Here is a 16902-nt window from a genome sequence, read left to right on the forward strand (position 1 = left end):
ATTTTTAAATTCTATTTTAATATTTTTTTTATACAGAGTAGCTGTTTCAGCTACTTTGCATGCATACAGAATAGCTGAAACAACTACTCTGTGTAAACTAAATATACTGAAAAGTAAAAAAAAAAAAATAATTTTGGTCATGTCTGCCTGTTGGACTGGCGGACAAAGCAACAGGCAGACAAGACCAAATATTTTTTTCACCCATCTTCAAGCATTATGTGGAAAATTGTCCTTGTTTTCATCTCCATCAAATCGCTTCTAATTAGAAAGGTTCCAGTAGAAGAACGATTCCTTTCCACAAAGTGGAACCAAAAAAGCAAAACGTGCTTCGCTGCGTAGGTCGATATGGATTCACGAATCTTCATAACGCACAGGAGCCCTTCAAGAGAATATTGATAAAAAAAAATTGAAGCAGTTTATCATAGATGATTTCTGGTTAAATCAAGCAATTGTTAGCAGGGGGTGATCGATGAGAAGGTTCAGGAATTAGAGGAAGAGAAAAATAGTGAAAATGAAAATGAAAACATAAAGCAGGAAAATAAAGAGAAGATACGAGAGGATATCGATAAAGCATGGCGTGCTAACATTTTCACATGATAGGAGAGAACGAGGTGATTGCAGGAAAAGAGGCAAATATATGAAAGATGATACTCATAGATTATGCATACACTTTCTCGAAGAGAAACCTGAGGCAAAGTGAAAAGGTGTTTGATATTCCTAAGAAGAGCATATACTCAAAGTTGGTATCACATATGAACTTTAGAACATTAAGAACATTATTAGATACACCTAAAAGCTTTTTGTAAGTAAAGCTAGTTGCTAAATGCTTGTAAATTATGTTAGAGGTCACTAAAATATGCACTTTATAATAAAAATGTACCAAACCTTTTATTTATAATTGAATGGTTAATGAGCTATAATTTTAAGAACACCAATAAGTTTTTCCAGCAAGTATGAGGAGAAATTACATAGTGCATCATCAAACTTTATACTTTGTAATAAAAATGTATATAAAATTTTAATTTTAAAAAAATACATAAGCATTATCTTTTATAATAAATCAAAAGTTTGTTACCTTTTTATTATAAGGTGTAAAGTTTGGTGCTATGCATAGAATTTACTATTTAAGTGTATCAGAAAAATTAACCGATATTATTAAAATTAAAATTTAGCAATCATTTAATTATAAATAAAAAATTTAATATAATTTTGTTACAAAGTCACCGCTAATGTAATGTACCCTGCTGCATGGTTATAGATAAAAAGCAAGTCGATTGTAGTAACGCAAAGTTCTTTTCTTCATATATTAAGTAGAAAAATAATGTTGACCTTGTAAAAAACAAACAGGTAGTTATATATATATATGTAGAAGTTCTGTTGGTAATATAGGTTATCTTCCTTGGTTAAGAAAGAAATTTTCATCTTGAAAAGAAATTAAAAAAAAAAACCTAGAAGCTTAAATTATTAAGAACTAATATTTTCCTAAACTCATAAATAAAAAATCGATTAACTAAATTCTTAATTTAATTTTAAGATAGATCCTAATAAAAAGGAGTTTAGAACAAAGAGTTTAATAGTAATTTTTAAATTAATTGGATAGCTATTTAAGAAATATAAAAAATATTTAATTATTGATAATTACAAGTATTGAATGATTATTTATAGAAAAATTTGTAACTTACTAATACAATTTAAATAAATAAATGAATATCTAATTAAGAAATTAACTACACTTGATAAAATCTTTTTACTCACTAAAATGCAAGAAAACATCTTAAAATTCATAGAAAAATGAAAAGAAGAGATAAAATAAAAATTGTATAGCAATTAAGGATTATTCAAATACAATTTTTATAAATTTTATACAAATAAATCGATATTAAAAAATCATTGACTTTTATAAAAATATTTATATATTCTAGATGATTTTTTACGGAGTAAAATACATAAAAAATCTTAAGAATTTTTCTTCAATGTCTCTTAATATTTCAATCGCTTTTTTTTTTTTCTCAAACTCTATCTGTCTTCTTCTAAAATTCTCTTGCAATATTATTATCATTCATCCTCACTATACTCTTTGTTTTGAAAAGAAATCAGGAAAAGAAGCTTAGAAGCTCAAATTATTTAGAGTCAATATTATCTTGAACTCATAAATAAAAAATCAATTAATTGAATATTTTTAATTTATTTTTAGGATGGATCCTATCAAAAGAAATTTACACCAAAAACAGTTTAATAGTGATTTTTAAATTATTTTAGTATTTATTTTAATTATCTATCTAAAAGGATATTTCTGTAAAATATAAAAGTATATTAATTGAGGCTTTAAATTGGTAGAAATGATCAGGCAGTACTCCCCATATGATTCCAATCTAGAGCATGCTCATGTCCACCAATTTTCTTATTTTTCATTATTCTATTCCAATCAAATCAATTCTAAAGATTATATTAGAAATCAATAAGAGAAAAAGTAAATGGACCTAATTTATTACATCATAATTAAATTACTATTATGATAGTAAAATTCGATATAGATGAAATTGAAACAATAGCTCTGCTTTTTCTTTCCTTTTCATATTTCATTTTTCTTAGATTCCAGAAAATCTATCGATATTTCTGATTAAATCTTCTTGCTCCTAGTTATTCTATAAGAATAAATAACTATTGGTTCAACTGAATAACTAAATAAAATAGATAGACCCTTTTCTTCGTCTCAAGTCGATGGATCTTCTCAATTGGAGGATCTCCTGTATGGATAATACACATTCTAGTTGATCGGGCCTAATTCTAATTGTTTTATTCCGAAGCAAAGATATTCACGGAGCGGTTCGTCTTATTCATATATTCACGACCACGAAGTATTGGATTCTCTTTCGGATAGGCTCGGAAAGGAGAAGAAAAGCCGGAATGCCAACAGACGTCTATTATTGAATTCACCGGATCCGAGAGTATCTATTTTATTTTGGAAACATTTAGTGCCAAAATCACTGAATGGGTAAGTCGCCAATCCCTAAAACGGACTATGTAATGTACTTTATCTATTGGGTTACGGGCGAGCATTTTCTCAGAGATTTTTATTGTATCAACTACCCTTGTGTAATTCCCGTTGAAGCATATACTCGGGGGTGGTTGCAGGGCAGAGGGAATCGAACCCGCGTCTTCTCCTTGGCAAAGAGAAATTTTACCATTCGACTATATCTGCATCCTCATTTTTTTTCGTTCTTGATACATAATATTTGGATCATATTTATGAACAATTATGCTCGATATTTCAAAACGATTATTATTATAATTATTATATTATTAATTATTTATATTATTTATTATACTATATATATTATACTATAATTTATTATACTATAATTTATTATATATTATATATTAATATATATTAATTCCATTTATTATTTAATAATAATAATAATATTATTATATATATATATATATATATATATATATATATATTATAATTATCCCTTTAATAATTGAAAAGTCAATTAATCTATCACCATCACTAATTTGTAAAAATCTGTATTTTATATTTTATAAATTTCTATTTCCATTTCCATTTCTATCTCTATTTTTATTTTCTTTCAATCTAACCATTTCCGTCTTCATCTTCATGGTAAGTGATAAAAGGATATTACAAAAAACACTAATTTATAGCTTTATTTTCTAAATATCTATGAAGTTACACTCAATAAGACTATTAATTTCTTAAAAAATCTCATAATAATTTACTCATTCAGGTAAGTAGTTATTGCATTTATTCTTTCATTTGATTATAATAAAAGCTAAATTTAATACTTTTATTTATAAAATTGTATAGCTTTCGATATAATCGACATGACCATAAAATCATATATCTAGAAAAATTTATAAATTAATCCAATTTTCATATTAATCCAGCACAATTAACATTTAATTAATAATTGAACTTGCCTATATAACTTTATGAAAGAGAAAGTTTTATAATTAATATAATAATGAAATTGTGCATAATCTATATATATATAAAATTTTGAGCTAAGCTTCTTTCTTTAACAAGCAATGAAGAAATCATTATTGAAGAGATGCATCTTATTATTTAATTAATAAACAAATATACTAAGATGTATATAAAATTGACAGAAAAAATCTGAAAATAGCTCGATATATCTTGTTAAGAAAAATTATAGATATTCCGACATTTAATCTAGCTTCCTTCTTATATTTTCAAAATCTTTTTTCGTCCTTCATAAAGTATTGTCGCATTCATCATTTTATTAACTAATTAATTTTTTTAATTTATGGGAGAATCAATGAATTATAAGTTATATAATAAATGATAGTAATTTTTTTATATTTATTGTAAAATAAAAATTCATATAATATAAAGGAGAAGACTCAAATTCAAAAACTTTTACTTTTATAAACAAACAGTTTTTTAAATATACATTAATTAAAAAATATAATATTATATATAAAGAACTAAAATATTTCTCGATATAGCATTTGAAATTAATTTGCTATAAAAATAGTCAGCATCTAATTAAAAGATGTTTATCAAGTGACAGTCTTGATAAGGAAAGGTACTATTTTTTCAAATATAGAAATAAAAAGTGTATAATAAAACTAACTTAAGGATATATTTATAAGTATTCTATTATTTAAATTAAAAGAGAAGAATCCTTCTCGAAAACCATATTTAGTCAGCAGGTCACTAAATACAAATAATACACAAACAAAGGATATTATTGCAAAAAGAAAAGTCAAAAAATGAAATGAAAGAAGAGACCCGTTCTTTGCAGGGAACAGGACAAATAGGAGAAGTACGAAACTGCTGAAAATTACAGGTAAATCCAAGCAAAAAACTGTTAACTGATTGGTATATTTTGAAAACCTCTTACACTTAGCTCTATTTGGTAACCAATAACTCTCTCTGCTAAACTAAACCCAGTCCCAGTTTCTGTCTGAAAAATCCTCTGTTTCAGGTCAGTGCCGTTGCTTTCTTGCATTTCAATGTTTGATGTTTCTTTCTTTAACGTCCATCTCCCTCTCCCTCTCTCTCTCTCTCTCTCTCTCTCTATATATATATATATATATATATATATATATGTTTCTTTCATTGTTTCTTGAATTACAGTGTTATGTTTCTGTCATGCAAGTGATTGCAGCATTACTTTGTTTTGATGTATGTATATATGTATGCTCTTGTATGATGTTTGTGATTAGAAAGACAGTGAATTTGATTTGGATATAGTCAACGATTTTATAAAGATTGGTGCTTCTTCTTTTTTTTTTTTTTCTTAATTGGTTTCTACTTGGGGTTAATTTTGGTGGATCGCCTTCAATACGAATCTTTACCTTGTTTATTATTGAATGCTGTTAGTGTAGTTTATGGAATGGAGAAATGCTCAGTTATTGAAGATTTGTGTTAAATTACAGACTTCATAAATGCAGGATTGAGATTCTATTTTAATAAATTGAAGTAGTAGCAGTAGTAATTTACTGGTAATAATTTTTGGTAGTTGTTAGTTGTTACTGTAGTCACAGTTACTGCTATGTGGGCATTGAGAAATTGAATTCATGGTTGGTCTTCTAGTAAGTTTAATTTGTGATAGAAACTGATTAGTCTTTATTGTTTACAGGCACATAAAAGTTGAAATTGTCTAAATGGAGTTGGACTGATTTGGTTATTGTTTGTATAATGCAGGAAGATGTCTGAGGGAGAGATACCAGCGAATGGTTGCCAGGAGGACAGAGAACCTTCTGATTCTTTGCTGGAAAAGGTATGATCTAGTCACTTTTTCTGTTTTATTGCACAATCAAATTATATTTCTGATTGAAGGCAGATTTTAAATTTCTCATGTTGGGATTTGCTATTCTATTTGAAGTGATTGGAAAATTCTTTTAATGTAATTTGTGTTCTCAATCAGTCCTTTGATTTTCTTTATGATTAAAAGTTCCAATGTGTATAGAAAAGGATTTGAAACTTAATTTTGTTGAGGATTTTAAGATCCTAAGGATGGTGGATGATGCAGAAGCACAAGAATAAAGTTCACTTGGCATATGACAGCTTATTCTTTGTCCGAAACCAAGTCACAGCTTTTGTGGTGGCAATTATTTCAGCATCACATCGGTTGGTTGCTTGTTTTATCTTATTAATTCTTATTTTATGTGTGTTGATTAGAGAACTGGAGAGTTTACTGAAATGGTGGTATATCTTGTTCTTCTTTTTGTTTTTCTTTCATTTTTGGACTCTATGTTTGGATTCGTGTATGTATCATGATAATGAAAATGAAAGCTTCATCCCATAGGTTTTGTTGTTACATATGTAGTTTTTGATTTATATCTAAGCAACTTCAATTGACATTTCCTTCTTGCGTATTATGCTTTTGACTAGTTTGTTTTCTTTGGAAGCGCATATCTTCATAAATCAATGCTGCAGATGCTGTGTTTGTTTCTAATTTTTTTTGTATGTCTGGATTAAGGTTGACCCTGGAAGTCCTGCTTCACTGACCTGGCAGCGAAAGTTAAATAGTGAGGATATTGCCCTGTCACAGTTCAATTTAAGTTTTCAAGAGAAATTTCAATTGGTATGAATAAATTTTATTCTTTTTTAAATCCTTCAATTTCTCTTCTTTCTCATTATTATGTATAATGAGTGAAGAAACCTAAACTGATATGACTGAGGAGGCCTTGAAGTAAAAGGAAAGACTATACAGTATGTATACAATGCTGGAAATGAAGATCAACAAATGAATGTTGTGTTAAATATCATTGGGGCAAACACAAAGTATTAGAAATGCCACCTTGTAATAGTTTTCAGATGACTATATTTCATAGTGCAGCATGCTTAGAAGATTCACCGTTTTCTTTTGGGAACACTGCTTAATTCACTTGATCTTAAAAGAGATGTCATTGTTGTAAAATTTGGATGAAGAATTAAAATAAAGAAAATAATAAACAAGAAAAGAATGTGGCTTACAAAGTTAGAGGTCTATGAAATATCTCTCATCTTACTATCTTGCTAGTCTTGTAAGATCCTAAAATTTGAGCAACATCATTGGAAAATAGCTGTATCACTTTATTGTTCACAGAATATAGAATCCTTTTCCTTCTTTGTTTAGGTCACTTAAGAATGCTCTACCTTCATCATAACTTAATTATTTAGAATTTCCTAAGATGGGAATGAATGGATTAATTGCTGTCTTATTTTAGCTTAATTGAATTAATTGAAAAAGTAGTTAGCTGATTTAAATTGTTGCACCCAATGATAGTGAATTAAATTAGCTGATTTTAGTTGTTGCATACTGTAGTATCAAATTTTCCTCTTATATTTTTCACTTAACGTTGTGACCTGATATGCATGTAAAGACATACATGCATATATTATGGATTCATTGACACTTCTGCAAAATTATGGGAACCAAAGCCTTGACATTATTGGCAAGGTTTCTGGGGTGGCCAAGTTTTTCACTGCCTTTATCACCAATGTCCATAAGAAGTCACCAATGTCCATAAGAAGATTTCAATTGTATTTTGCAGGCTCCTGTAGGTATTCGGTTGTGGCGTCTTATCCGAGAAGAAACTGCCAAGGGAAGGGTTAGTGTTTCATTTATAATTTATCTAATATGCAAGTTATTCTTTGATGTATTATTTATATCAAGGCACACAGATTATTCTGATCTTCATGTTCTGTTTTGGCAATTGCAGGCAGGCATTATCAATCCATTTCTTAAGCGGTTTATAACATCTTGTCATGGCATTCCGCTTGGTGGCATTGGGTAGGTCTTATTCTATAGTGTACATTTTGTCTGTATCATGTTGCATTCCTCACAAATCTAACATTTTATAACTGTATCAGTTCACTGTCTATTATCTTCATCATATTTAGACTAGCATGGTTGATGTGTAAATTGGTAGCTCATATTTAAAATAATTATAAGTTAATTTGGATTGTTCAAGTCTACTGTTTGCAAATTTTGCAGGCCATATATCATTGATTGTTCTTCTTAGATGTAAATATGCTGGCATATTGCTGGCTGGGTGTTTCAGATGCAGCCTGCACATGACGTGTTTCATTTCTGTTATTAATCTGCATTGATTAATTTATGAATTACCCCTCTAATTACCTTATTTTCTTTTTGACGTTTCTTTTGGCACTTTACAGCTCTGGAAGCATTGGAAGAAGTTACAAAGGTGAATTTCAGCGTTGGCAACTATTTCCTAGAATATGTGAAGAAAAACCTGTTTTAGCAAATCAATTTTCTGTAAGTTTGAAACATGTTCCCAGCCAAAAAATTAGATGCATGTTATTTCATGTAGCTACCCTCAGGGAGGTGTCAGTAAAGTTGATCATGCATGCATCAAATAATGAATGTCAGACAGTGGAAAATTAATGACATACGTAACCTGTTGTTTCTGTCTTGTGTTTTGAAAACTGTGGATGGTAAATGGTTCAGTCAGTTCAGGTTTTGAATGCCTAATTCTTGTTGGAGCGGGAAATGTATTGCGTGACAGTGATAGTGACTGAATGTTCTGGTGCTGTCATGCTGGAATATATTATTGAAGTGGTTACTGTGGATATGGAGTGATTTGACCTTTACATTTGATTACAAACAATTTTGAATGTCCTCATGAAAGTGACTAGAATATTCGTTAGAGAATCTAATCAGAAGCTGTTTCAAATGATATGCAGTTCTTAATTTGAATGCCAACACTTAATGTAGGTCTTTGTTTCACGCTCAAGTGGTGAGAAGTACTCCAGTGTACTGTGCCCAAGGAATCCAGAGGTGCTAATGTAAGTGATTAAATTTATGATAATTAAATTAATACTGCACCTAATTTCAATGAGCATCAGTGAAGTTGAACTGCCGATTTTGAGAGAAAAATGAGCGAAGAATGAAAACCAGTTACTGTTTTAACTTACTGAATTTTATGTGCTGACTCAGGGAACCTGCAATTTCTGGAATCGGGTCATGGGACTGGAATCTAAAGGGAGATAATTCTACATATCATGCTTTGTATCCAAGGGCATGGACCATATATGATGGTATTTGACATTATCTAGTGGTAACCGAACCAAATTGTTGTAACCATCAATGTGGATATTTTTTCTCATTTTTTGGTCACCACTCTTAAAATGCAGGTGAACCTGATCCAGAACTTAGAATTGTTTGTCGCCAAATTTCACCTATTATTCCTCATAACTATAAAGAAAGCAGCTACCCTGTCTCAGTTTTCACTTTCACGGTAGGAATCTTTGAAGTTTGGGTGTTGGACATCTTAAAATACAGCTTATGTCAGTATTAAGTGACAGCTATTTTCTTCAGCTCTATAATTCTGGGAAGACTACTGCGGATGTCTCTTTGCTTTTCACTTGGACAGTAAGTCAATTTTAGCCCCTCATTTATTCTTTTCCATAAATATTTTTTATGGTGCTTTTCTGCTGGTTAATATTTTTCATGGTACTTTCACATCGATTTCTACATTAGAAGCCATCAAACCTTATTCGAATTTATGTTGTCTATGCCTACTCAGAATTCTGTTGGAGGGAATTCTGAATATTCTGGTCAGCACTTCAATTCTACAACAATGTGAGAGAAGTTTGATTACCCATACTTCATTTATTTTTGTTCTTGTTGTTTTCATATTTTACTTGTGAAATTGTATACGTGCTTGTTAATTATGGTGCTTATGGTTTTATACTAACCAACATGATTATCCATAATTAATCCTGCTAGGATGGAGGACGGTGTGCATGCTGTTCTTCTACATCACAAGTAAGCTCAGTTCCTAGCAAAAAAGACATTCTGGAATCATTTGATTGCTCTGTAAATTATTATACGTTCAAATATCCTTGATTTAAACTCTTTATTTATCACTACAGGACTGCAGAGGGGTTTCCTCCTGTAACATTTGCTATTGCTGCACAGGAGACAAATGATGTTCATGTCTCAAAATGCCCACGCTTTGTAATATCAGGGAACTGCCAAGGCATAACAGCAAAAGACATGTGGCATGAAGTGAAAGAGGTTGCTAAACTTTCTCATACTATAATGTTTGCCGCTTGCACTAAACATTATCCTAGTTTGTTTTGTTACTGCTCAGAATGCTTGTACAAAATTTCAATATGATCAACAGATGTTTCTTGACTTCTTTAATTTTGGATAAGGGAGAAGTAAGCATAATGGTTTCCTAATAGAAGAATTTGTTTTACAGTAAGAATTATGACCAATGCTGCATACACTAATTTCTTCAATATTACCGCTGCATACAAAATCTCTCATTTCTTATAAATGATATATATAGGTGCTACATTTTCTAATATTTTATGTAGTCTATTCACTTTGGAATAGATATCCTCCGAGCTTTAGAATGTTGTATAATACAGTCCACCCACAATGTCGATCCAAAGTTGTGATTGACCAGTTAATGCTCATATTTGCTGGGCAGGATTAGGGCCCTGTTTTTAATTCACATGTGTTACGCAATGCTTGCCAGCAGTAAAGAATGGATGACCTATCTAAAATACTTATTCTGATACCTAGTTTTGTTTCCCTCGTACTCCCTTTACTCATGCCTGTGCCCATCTTTTAGTCAATGGAAGATGCACCTGATATCAACACTTTGCTTTTGGTGAAAATATAAGAGTTCCCTAATTTTTACTTGGTGCGATTAGCATGCACGTTGTAGGTTCTTTTGCACCAAAATCTAGTTTCTGATGGGAAAAGATATGCTATAACTCGATATTCACTTATTATAAGAATGTGCAAGGTTTAGGATTTGGGTATTAGTTCAAGTGGGGACAGGTCAGCATGTGATAGGCCTTAGTTTTACAGCTTACCAATTTGAGAGTAAAAGAGATCGTGAGAATCTCCTTGATACAAATGAAATTGATAATGTTTAGGCATACATTTGGTTTTATTATTGCTGAGATTAAGTTCGCTACAGATGACTTGCCTTGGGCTATAGAAAGATGGTAGTTGTCATACACTGTAATTATTTTTTTTCAATCATGCATTATAATTCCAATAATGATTTTTCAGAATTTCAAGTTTTGGCTGGAGATAAAATGTTAAAGCTTCTCTATGGCTTTTCTTTCTTTCTATTTTCTTTGCTCATGCTTTTCTACAATATACATTTTCCTATGTTCTTCTCTGGCAATATTTCTTTAGTGGAACAGTACACACTAATCTTGCCTGTTCTGCATACATATTCCTTTTACATCATTCTATATATAACTGACAGTATGTTCTTGTTTTCAAATAGCATGGATCCTTTGACAACCTTAAGTCTGCTGGAACATCAGGGCCTTCAGAACCAGGATCATCTATTGGGGCAGCCATTGCAGCCTCTGTGACTATTCCACCAGATGCAATACGCAGTGTCACTTTTTCATTGTCATGGGACTGCCCTGAAGTATACTTCATGGGTGGAAGGACTTATCACAGGTAGATTTCCAAATGCTTTTCTGAACATATTGCTGGCTATATGCTGAAAGTTTCCATCAACAGGCGTTATACAAAATTCTATAGTACACATGGCGATGCTGCTGCAAGAATTGCACATGATGCAATTCTAGGTAATGTCCCATCCCATGCTATCCTCTTTAAGTTGAAATCCTCTCTCTTTCTTTCTCTCTCTCATTAATGGTCCTGAAAAGTTGAGCGAGATTATGCATAAAAACTGATGCCACATATTTTACCTTTAGCAACTTCTGTCCTATATTAATAAGTTAACGAATTGTTTCCAATTCTCTACTTTTCATTTTCCTTGAAACATAGAGCATGGCCTTTGGGAATCCCAAATAGTAGCCTGGCAAAGACCAATTCTTGAAGACAAAAGGCTTCCTGAATGGTGAGCATTGATATATAATTTTCTTATCCTATGCATAGTCAAATTCTGAAGTTCTTTTGAAGTTTCTTTGCAGGTATCCTATCACTCTCTTTAATGAGCTATATTATCTTAATTCAGGGGGGACCATTTGGACAGGTATATGGAGTTCATGGCCTATTCTTATTCTTAGGCGGATAGTCCGATTTTAATTAAAACAAATCCTTTTTTTTAGCTTGTAAATTTGAGGTTTTGACCATTAATTCATTAGATAGTGACCTTTTATTTTCATTTTATTTTGCAGATGGATCACCTCCATACCATAATTTAGTAAGCATTAGGGGAAGCAAATTCTCACTTGATACGTCAGGAGCAGGTTTGAAGAGCATTATTGATGTAACCCATGAAAATGATACTGCAGTTAATATTCTTGGCAGGATGACTTCAGCACTTGAGCAAATTCATGCTCATGTGGCTTCAAACTCTGCTTTTGGAACTAATTTGCTTCAAGAAGGAGAAGAAAATATTGGTCAATTTCTGTATCTTGAAGGGATTGAATATCACATGTGGAACACCTATGATGTTCATTTCTATTCATCTTTTGCATTGGTTATGCTATTTCCCAAACTTGAACTCAGTGTTCAAAGAGACTTTGCTGCAGCAGTAATGATGCATGATCCCAGTAAGATGCAACTTCTACATGATGGACAATGGGTCTGCAGAAAGGTTCTTGGAGCTGTTCCTCATGATATTGGAATTAATGATCCATGGTATGAAGTAAATGCCTATAGCCTTTACAATACTGATCGATGGAAAGACTTGAATCCAAAATTTGTCCTCCAAGTTTATAGGGATGTGGTTGCCACAGGTGACAAGAAGTTTGCAGAAGCAGTTTGGCCCTCAGTTTACATTGCGATGGCATATATGGACCAGTTTGACAGGGATGGTGATGGGATGATTGAGAATGATGGCTTTCCTGATCAGACATATGATACATGGTCCGTGTCTGGTGTGAGTGCGTATAGTGGTGGGCTATGGGTGGCAGCTTTGCAGGCTGCATCAGCCTTGGCACGAGAAGTTGGTGACAAGGGTTCTGAGGATTACTTTTGGGCTAGGTTTCAGAAAGCAAAAGATGTGTATGATAAATTATGGAATGGTTCTTACTTCAATTATGACAACAGTGGTGGTAGAAATAGCTCATCTATTCAGGCTGATCAATTGGCTGGACAATGGTCTGTTTCATTTGATGCGCTTCCTTATATGTTTTCAATGACATGCTTTTAAAATCATTCAGGAAAATTGATTAGCATCTCTGAAGTTTATCTTTTGCATTTTAAAGCAGAAATACTTCTAAGTTTGCTTTAGGAGGCATGGGTAGTAATATAAAAAGATAGATTTGAACATACCTCTGGAGATATGTTTGATATATGTGCATAAGCCTGTGCATAATAAACCTGAGTTCAATAGGAAAGTTACGTCAGGCTTGAGAATCTTTTTTCTGAGATTAGTATAATAAAGTGGTTCTCAGGCTTGAGAATGTTGTTTTTGAGTTCATGTCTTGCTCATTTTTCTGTAGTGGGGATGGGTTAAATTTGCTTATCGATTATAATAATGTTGTAGGTATGCACGAGCATGTGGACTTTTCCCAATTGTTGACAAAGACAAGGCAAGAAGTGCACTAGAGAAGGTTTATAACTACAATGTCTTGAAGGTGAAGGATGGAAAACGAGGGGCTATCAATGGAATGCTACCGGATGGAAAAGTTGACCTATCATCAATGCAGTCAAGAGAGATATGGTCTGGAGTCACATATGCTCTTGCTGCAACAATGATTCAGGAAGATATGTTGGATATGGCTTTTCACACAGCAAGTGGTATCTATGAAGCTGCTTGGTCTGAAAGGGGACTCGGGTAATGTACTTTTCCTTTTTTGTTTTCATCCTACAATTAAATCGTATTTATAAAACTTAGTCTCCCAAGTTGCATAAGAATCAGTGATCCAGTAAATAAAACTGCAATCTTTCATTTTTAGCGAATACCGTATTTTATTAATACAATCAGGAGCTGTCAGTCATGCTCAACAGTTATAGACATGCACACTCATCCGCGCACACATACATGAACATTATTGAAAGCTGACTAACGTGCTGCTGTTCTCATCACAGGTACTCTTTCCAAACTCCGGAAGCTTGGAACAATGTTGACCAGTATAGATCTCTCTGTTACATGCGCCCTTTGGCCATTTGGGCAATGCAGTGGGCTCTGTCAAGACCAAAACTCGAAAAAGAGGAAATGGAAATGGAAGTGAATGAAGATTATCTGCTTCCGCACCACGCTGGATTCACCAAAGTCGCTCGCTTCCTGAGATTGCCAGAAGGGGAAGAATCTCTAGGTCTTCTCCAATCTTTGTTTAACTATACTTGCAAGAAGTTGGGTTATAACTGATTGCTGTACATCACATTTGAAATTAATTGTTGTGTATAAGGAGGGTATATCATTCAAACATATGAATCAGGTTCATTTGTCATAAACTCTATTGATTTAAGATTACTCTCTGAACCCTTGAAACCAGCTAGCCCATCTTCTGTGCTCATTTATTCGGTTGCTTGCTACATGCATTATGTGATGATTGCTATTGGATATTTGGATATTTGTTGTCAAAGGAGTCGGGAAAATTATAAAACAAGAGAAAATTGCATTCAAGTTTGAATTCTTATATAAAGGGCAAACTAAAGCCTTATTTAGATCTCACAATTATCATAACCGCAATCCAAAGTGCATTTGATTTCAATTTGTTAATATGTCTATACATTTAATTTCTTTTTTTAATATCCATAATGTTGCTATTTTTGCTCTTATGGGTTGTTGATTTGAGCAGTATAGAATTTATTTCGTAAGTAAAATTAAAAATTGTTTTATAAAGAAATACTAAAAAGGTGTCAACTCAGTTGAGACGTAAAATCTTTTTTTTTTATATGCAAAAAAGAAAATTATTATTATTATTTCATTTTAGTCCCTATTATAGTACATTTTAATGACTTGAAAATCTTATATTCTTTCATGGTATAATTTAGAATATTGCTAATTTCGAACAACTCCCATATATGTATATATACACACACACCATATAAAATTTAAGTGTTCCATATAGTTACTTTCTGTAATAAGGCTTAGCAATATGAGACGTGATTCTACTAACCACTAACGGCTCTCTCTCTCTCTCTCTCTCTCTTTCGGGCCTGAGACATTGGCTCAAGATCAGATATAGTTCCACAACTCTCGGATAGCCAATCATTTTCTTTGTCTCCTGATAATAGAAAACAAACTTCCCTTTTAAATAATCCAACATCCTGTATAAAATTTGTCTCTCCATCATCTTGTCTAACCACTATTTTATCTTGAAGGTTGCCTTAGCAAATATACTATCCTTTCTAAGAGCGGTTTCCGGTTCTAGGAAACCGCTCTTCTCATTAATTGAATGATACTAAATTTCATTAACACATTTCTTGTTCATTTCCATTTCCTTGACTCATTGTGTTTTTCTTGATTATACATACGTTTTCTTGTATTCTTTCATATTTTACATACGTTGTTTTTGTTGTTCTTTTTGGGTATTGAGTACTAGTTTTAATTTGATTATACTGGTCATTTCGTATCTCTATAGCAATTCAACGTTATCAAACTGGATAAGTTTGAGAACTGGATGCATAGAACAGGATTATCAGTTTCCTACTTTGAGTTGGGTCAGTGTGCCCGATTCAGGATTCAGAAACTAGATTGTTGTTGTTGTTATTGTTGTTTGTATTCTATTCATAATCGAAAGAAGAAAAGGAAATGGTCAGGATTCACAAATGCTCATCTCCACAGCCTGGTGAATGGGTGAAAGGCAAAGTTATTGGATCAGGATCACACGGTAACGTTCATTTGGCTATGAATAAGTCCACTGGAGAACTCTTTATTGTTAAGTATTCGCAATCCAAAAACTCTATTCGATCCTTAGAGAATGAGGCTAATTTTCTTGAGAGTTTGAATTCACCTTATGTTGTTCGGTATCTAGGAAGGAACTCATCAAAAGGATCATCAAATGATGGAAAGACATTAAGTATTTTCATGGAGTACATGCCTGGAGGCAGTTTATCAGATGTTGCGGAGAAATTTGGAGGAGCACTTGATCAGGAAGTTATTCGTTTGTATACTAGAGAGATTCTTTGTGGTTTGAAGTATATTCATGAGCAAGGGATCGTCCATTGTGATGTTAAGTGCAAGAATGTGCTTTTAGGCTCGTCTGGGAACATAAAATTGGCAGATTTTGGATGTGCAAAGAGGATAAAAGACGTGGATATCAATGGAGATTTTTCAGATTCCTGTCAGGATATTGGAGGAACTCCATTGTGGATGGCTCCTGAAGTTCTGAGAAAAGAAGAGTTGGATTTTGCTTCTGATATATGGTCCTTGGGATGTACAGTTATTGAAATGGCCACTGGAAAGGCTCCTTGGTGTGGTCAGGTCTCGGATCCAATGGCTGCAGTGTTAAAAATTGCATGTAGCGATGAGAAGCCTAAGTTTCCAACTCATTTTTCCAAAGAGGGCTTGGATTTCTTGGCCAAATGTTTGGAAAGGAATCCTGAAAGGAGGTGGACAGCAGAAGAACTGCTTGACCATCCCTTTATTTCTGGTAAATCACAGAGGAAATCTGCCAGTTCGCCAGCAAGTGTTTTCGACTTTGGGATCTTGGAGGAGGGTTATGATTCTGATGAATCAGAAAGTCCTTCTGAAGATGATTATCGAGGCAAAAATCCATTTTCAACAAGGCATTGTGAGGAATGGAAGAGAATAGAGAAGAGGCAGCATTCTATGGAGTCTGATTTTGGTTCATCAGAAAATTGGATTACTGTTAGATCAGGTTGAAGATTGTGTATAGAGTGATAAATTTCAATGTACAGCTAATATAATATTTAAGGTAGGCAGTTTTAAAACACTTTTTAAGACCTCTCTCTAATGGTGAAGTGTATTGCCAATGGCAATGTTCTTTACTATGGTCTTGTGATATGAGCTAAATAATACAGTTTTTCAGGCAGTATG

At 32.5% G+C, this 16902-nt stretch overlaps 2 protein-coding genes across 9 annotated transcripts; both read left to right on the top strand.

The window, feature by feature from the left end:
• Positions 1-4799: 4799 nt before the first annotated feature.
• Positions 4800-14391, top strand: LOC8288684 (non-lysosomal glucosylceramidase). Of its 8 annotated transcripts, none has more exons than XM_048375985.1 (21): positions 4903-4973; positions 5696-5771; positions 6024-6121; positions 6474-6578; positions 7531-7587; positions 7699-7769; positions 8156-8184; positions 8715-8785; positions 8937-9037; positions 9134-9237; positions 9318-9371; positions 9526-9581; positions 9729-9767; positions 9875-10019; positions 11257-11438; positions 11502-11569; positions 11772-11844; positions 11918-11979; positions 12125-13052; positions 13441-13731; positions 13986-14391. In XM_048375985.1, the coding sequence occupies exons 6-21, from the start codon at positions 7745-7747 to the stop codon at positions 14263-14265; spliced, it is 2508 nt and encodes an 835-aa protein (XP_048231942.1). In that variant the 5' UTR covers positions 4903-4973; positions 5696-5771; positions 6024-6121; positions 6474-6578; positions 7531-7587; positions 7699-7744; the 3' UTR covers positions 14266-14391. The 8 variants fall into 8 exon arrangements, with proteins under 8 accessions (XP_048231941.1, XP_015580670.1, XP_048231942.1 ...); XM_048375987.1 differs by having other exon boundaries at positions 6474-6522; XM_048375984.1 differs by lacking the exons at positions 4903-4973; positions 6024-6121 and adding an exon at positions 4800-4835 and having other exon boundaries at positions 8156-8255.
• Positions 14392-15076: 685 nt separating this feature from the next.
• On the top strand, positions 15077-16900 carry LOC8288661 (mitogen-activated protein kinase kinase kinase 18). The gene has a single exon (XM_002528801.3). The coding sequence runs from the start codon at positions 15655-15657 to the stop codon at positions 16726-16728; it is 1074 nt and encodes a 357-aa protein (XP_002528847.1). The 5' UTR covers positions 15077-15654; the 3' UTR covers positions 16729-16900.
• The last annotated feature ends 2 nt before the right edge of the window (positions 16901-16902 follow it).

This window comes from Ricinus communis, chromosome 6 (genome assembly GCF_019578655.1).
Source record: "Ricinus communis isolate WT05 ecotype wild-type chromosome 6, ASM1957865v1, whole genome shotgun sequence".
Lineage (NCBI taxonomy): Eukaryota > Viridiplantae > Streptophyta > Magnoliopsida > Malpighiales > Euphorbiaceae > Ricinus > Ricinus communis.

Coding starts and splice junctions, on each gene's coding strand:
- LOC8288661 (XM_002528801.3), top strand. CDS start 15,655: ATGGTCAGGATTCACAAATGCTCATCTCCACAGCCTGGTGAATGGGTG.
- LOC8288684 (XM_048375984.1), top strand. CDS start 5,700: ATGTCTGAGGGAGAGATACCAGCGAATGGTTGCCAGGAGGACAGAGAA. Junction 10,020..11,256: donor TGTGGCATGAAGTGAAAGAG/GTTGCTAAACTT, acceptor GTTTTCAAATAG/CATGGATCCTTTGACAACCT. Junction 13,732..13,985: donor TGGTCTGAAAGGGGACTCGG/GTAATGTACTTT, acceptor TTCTCATCACAG/GTACTCTTTCCAAACTCCGG.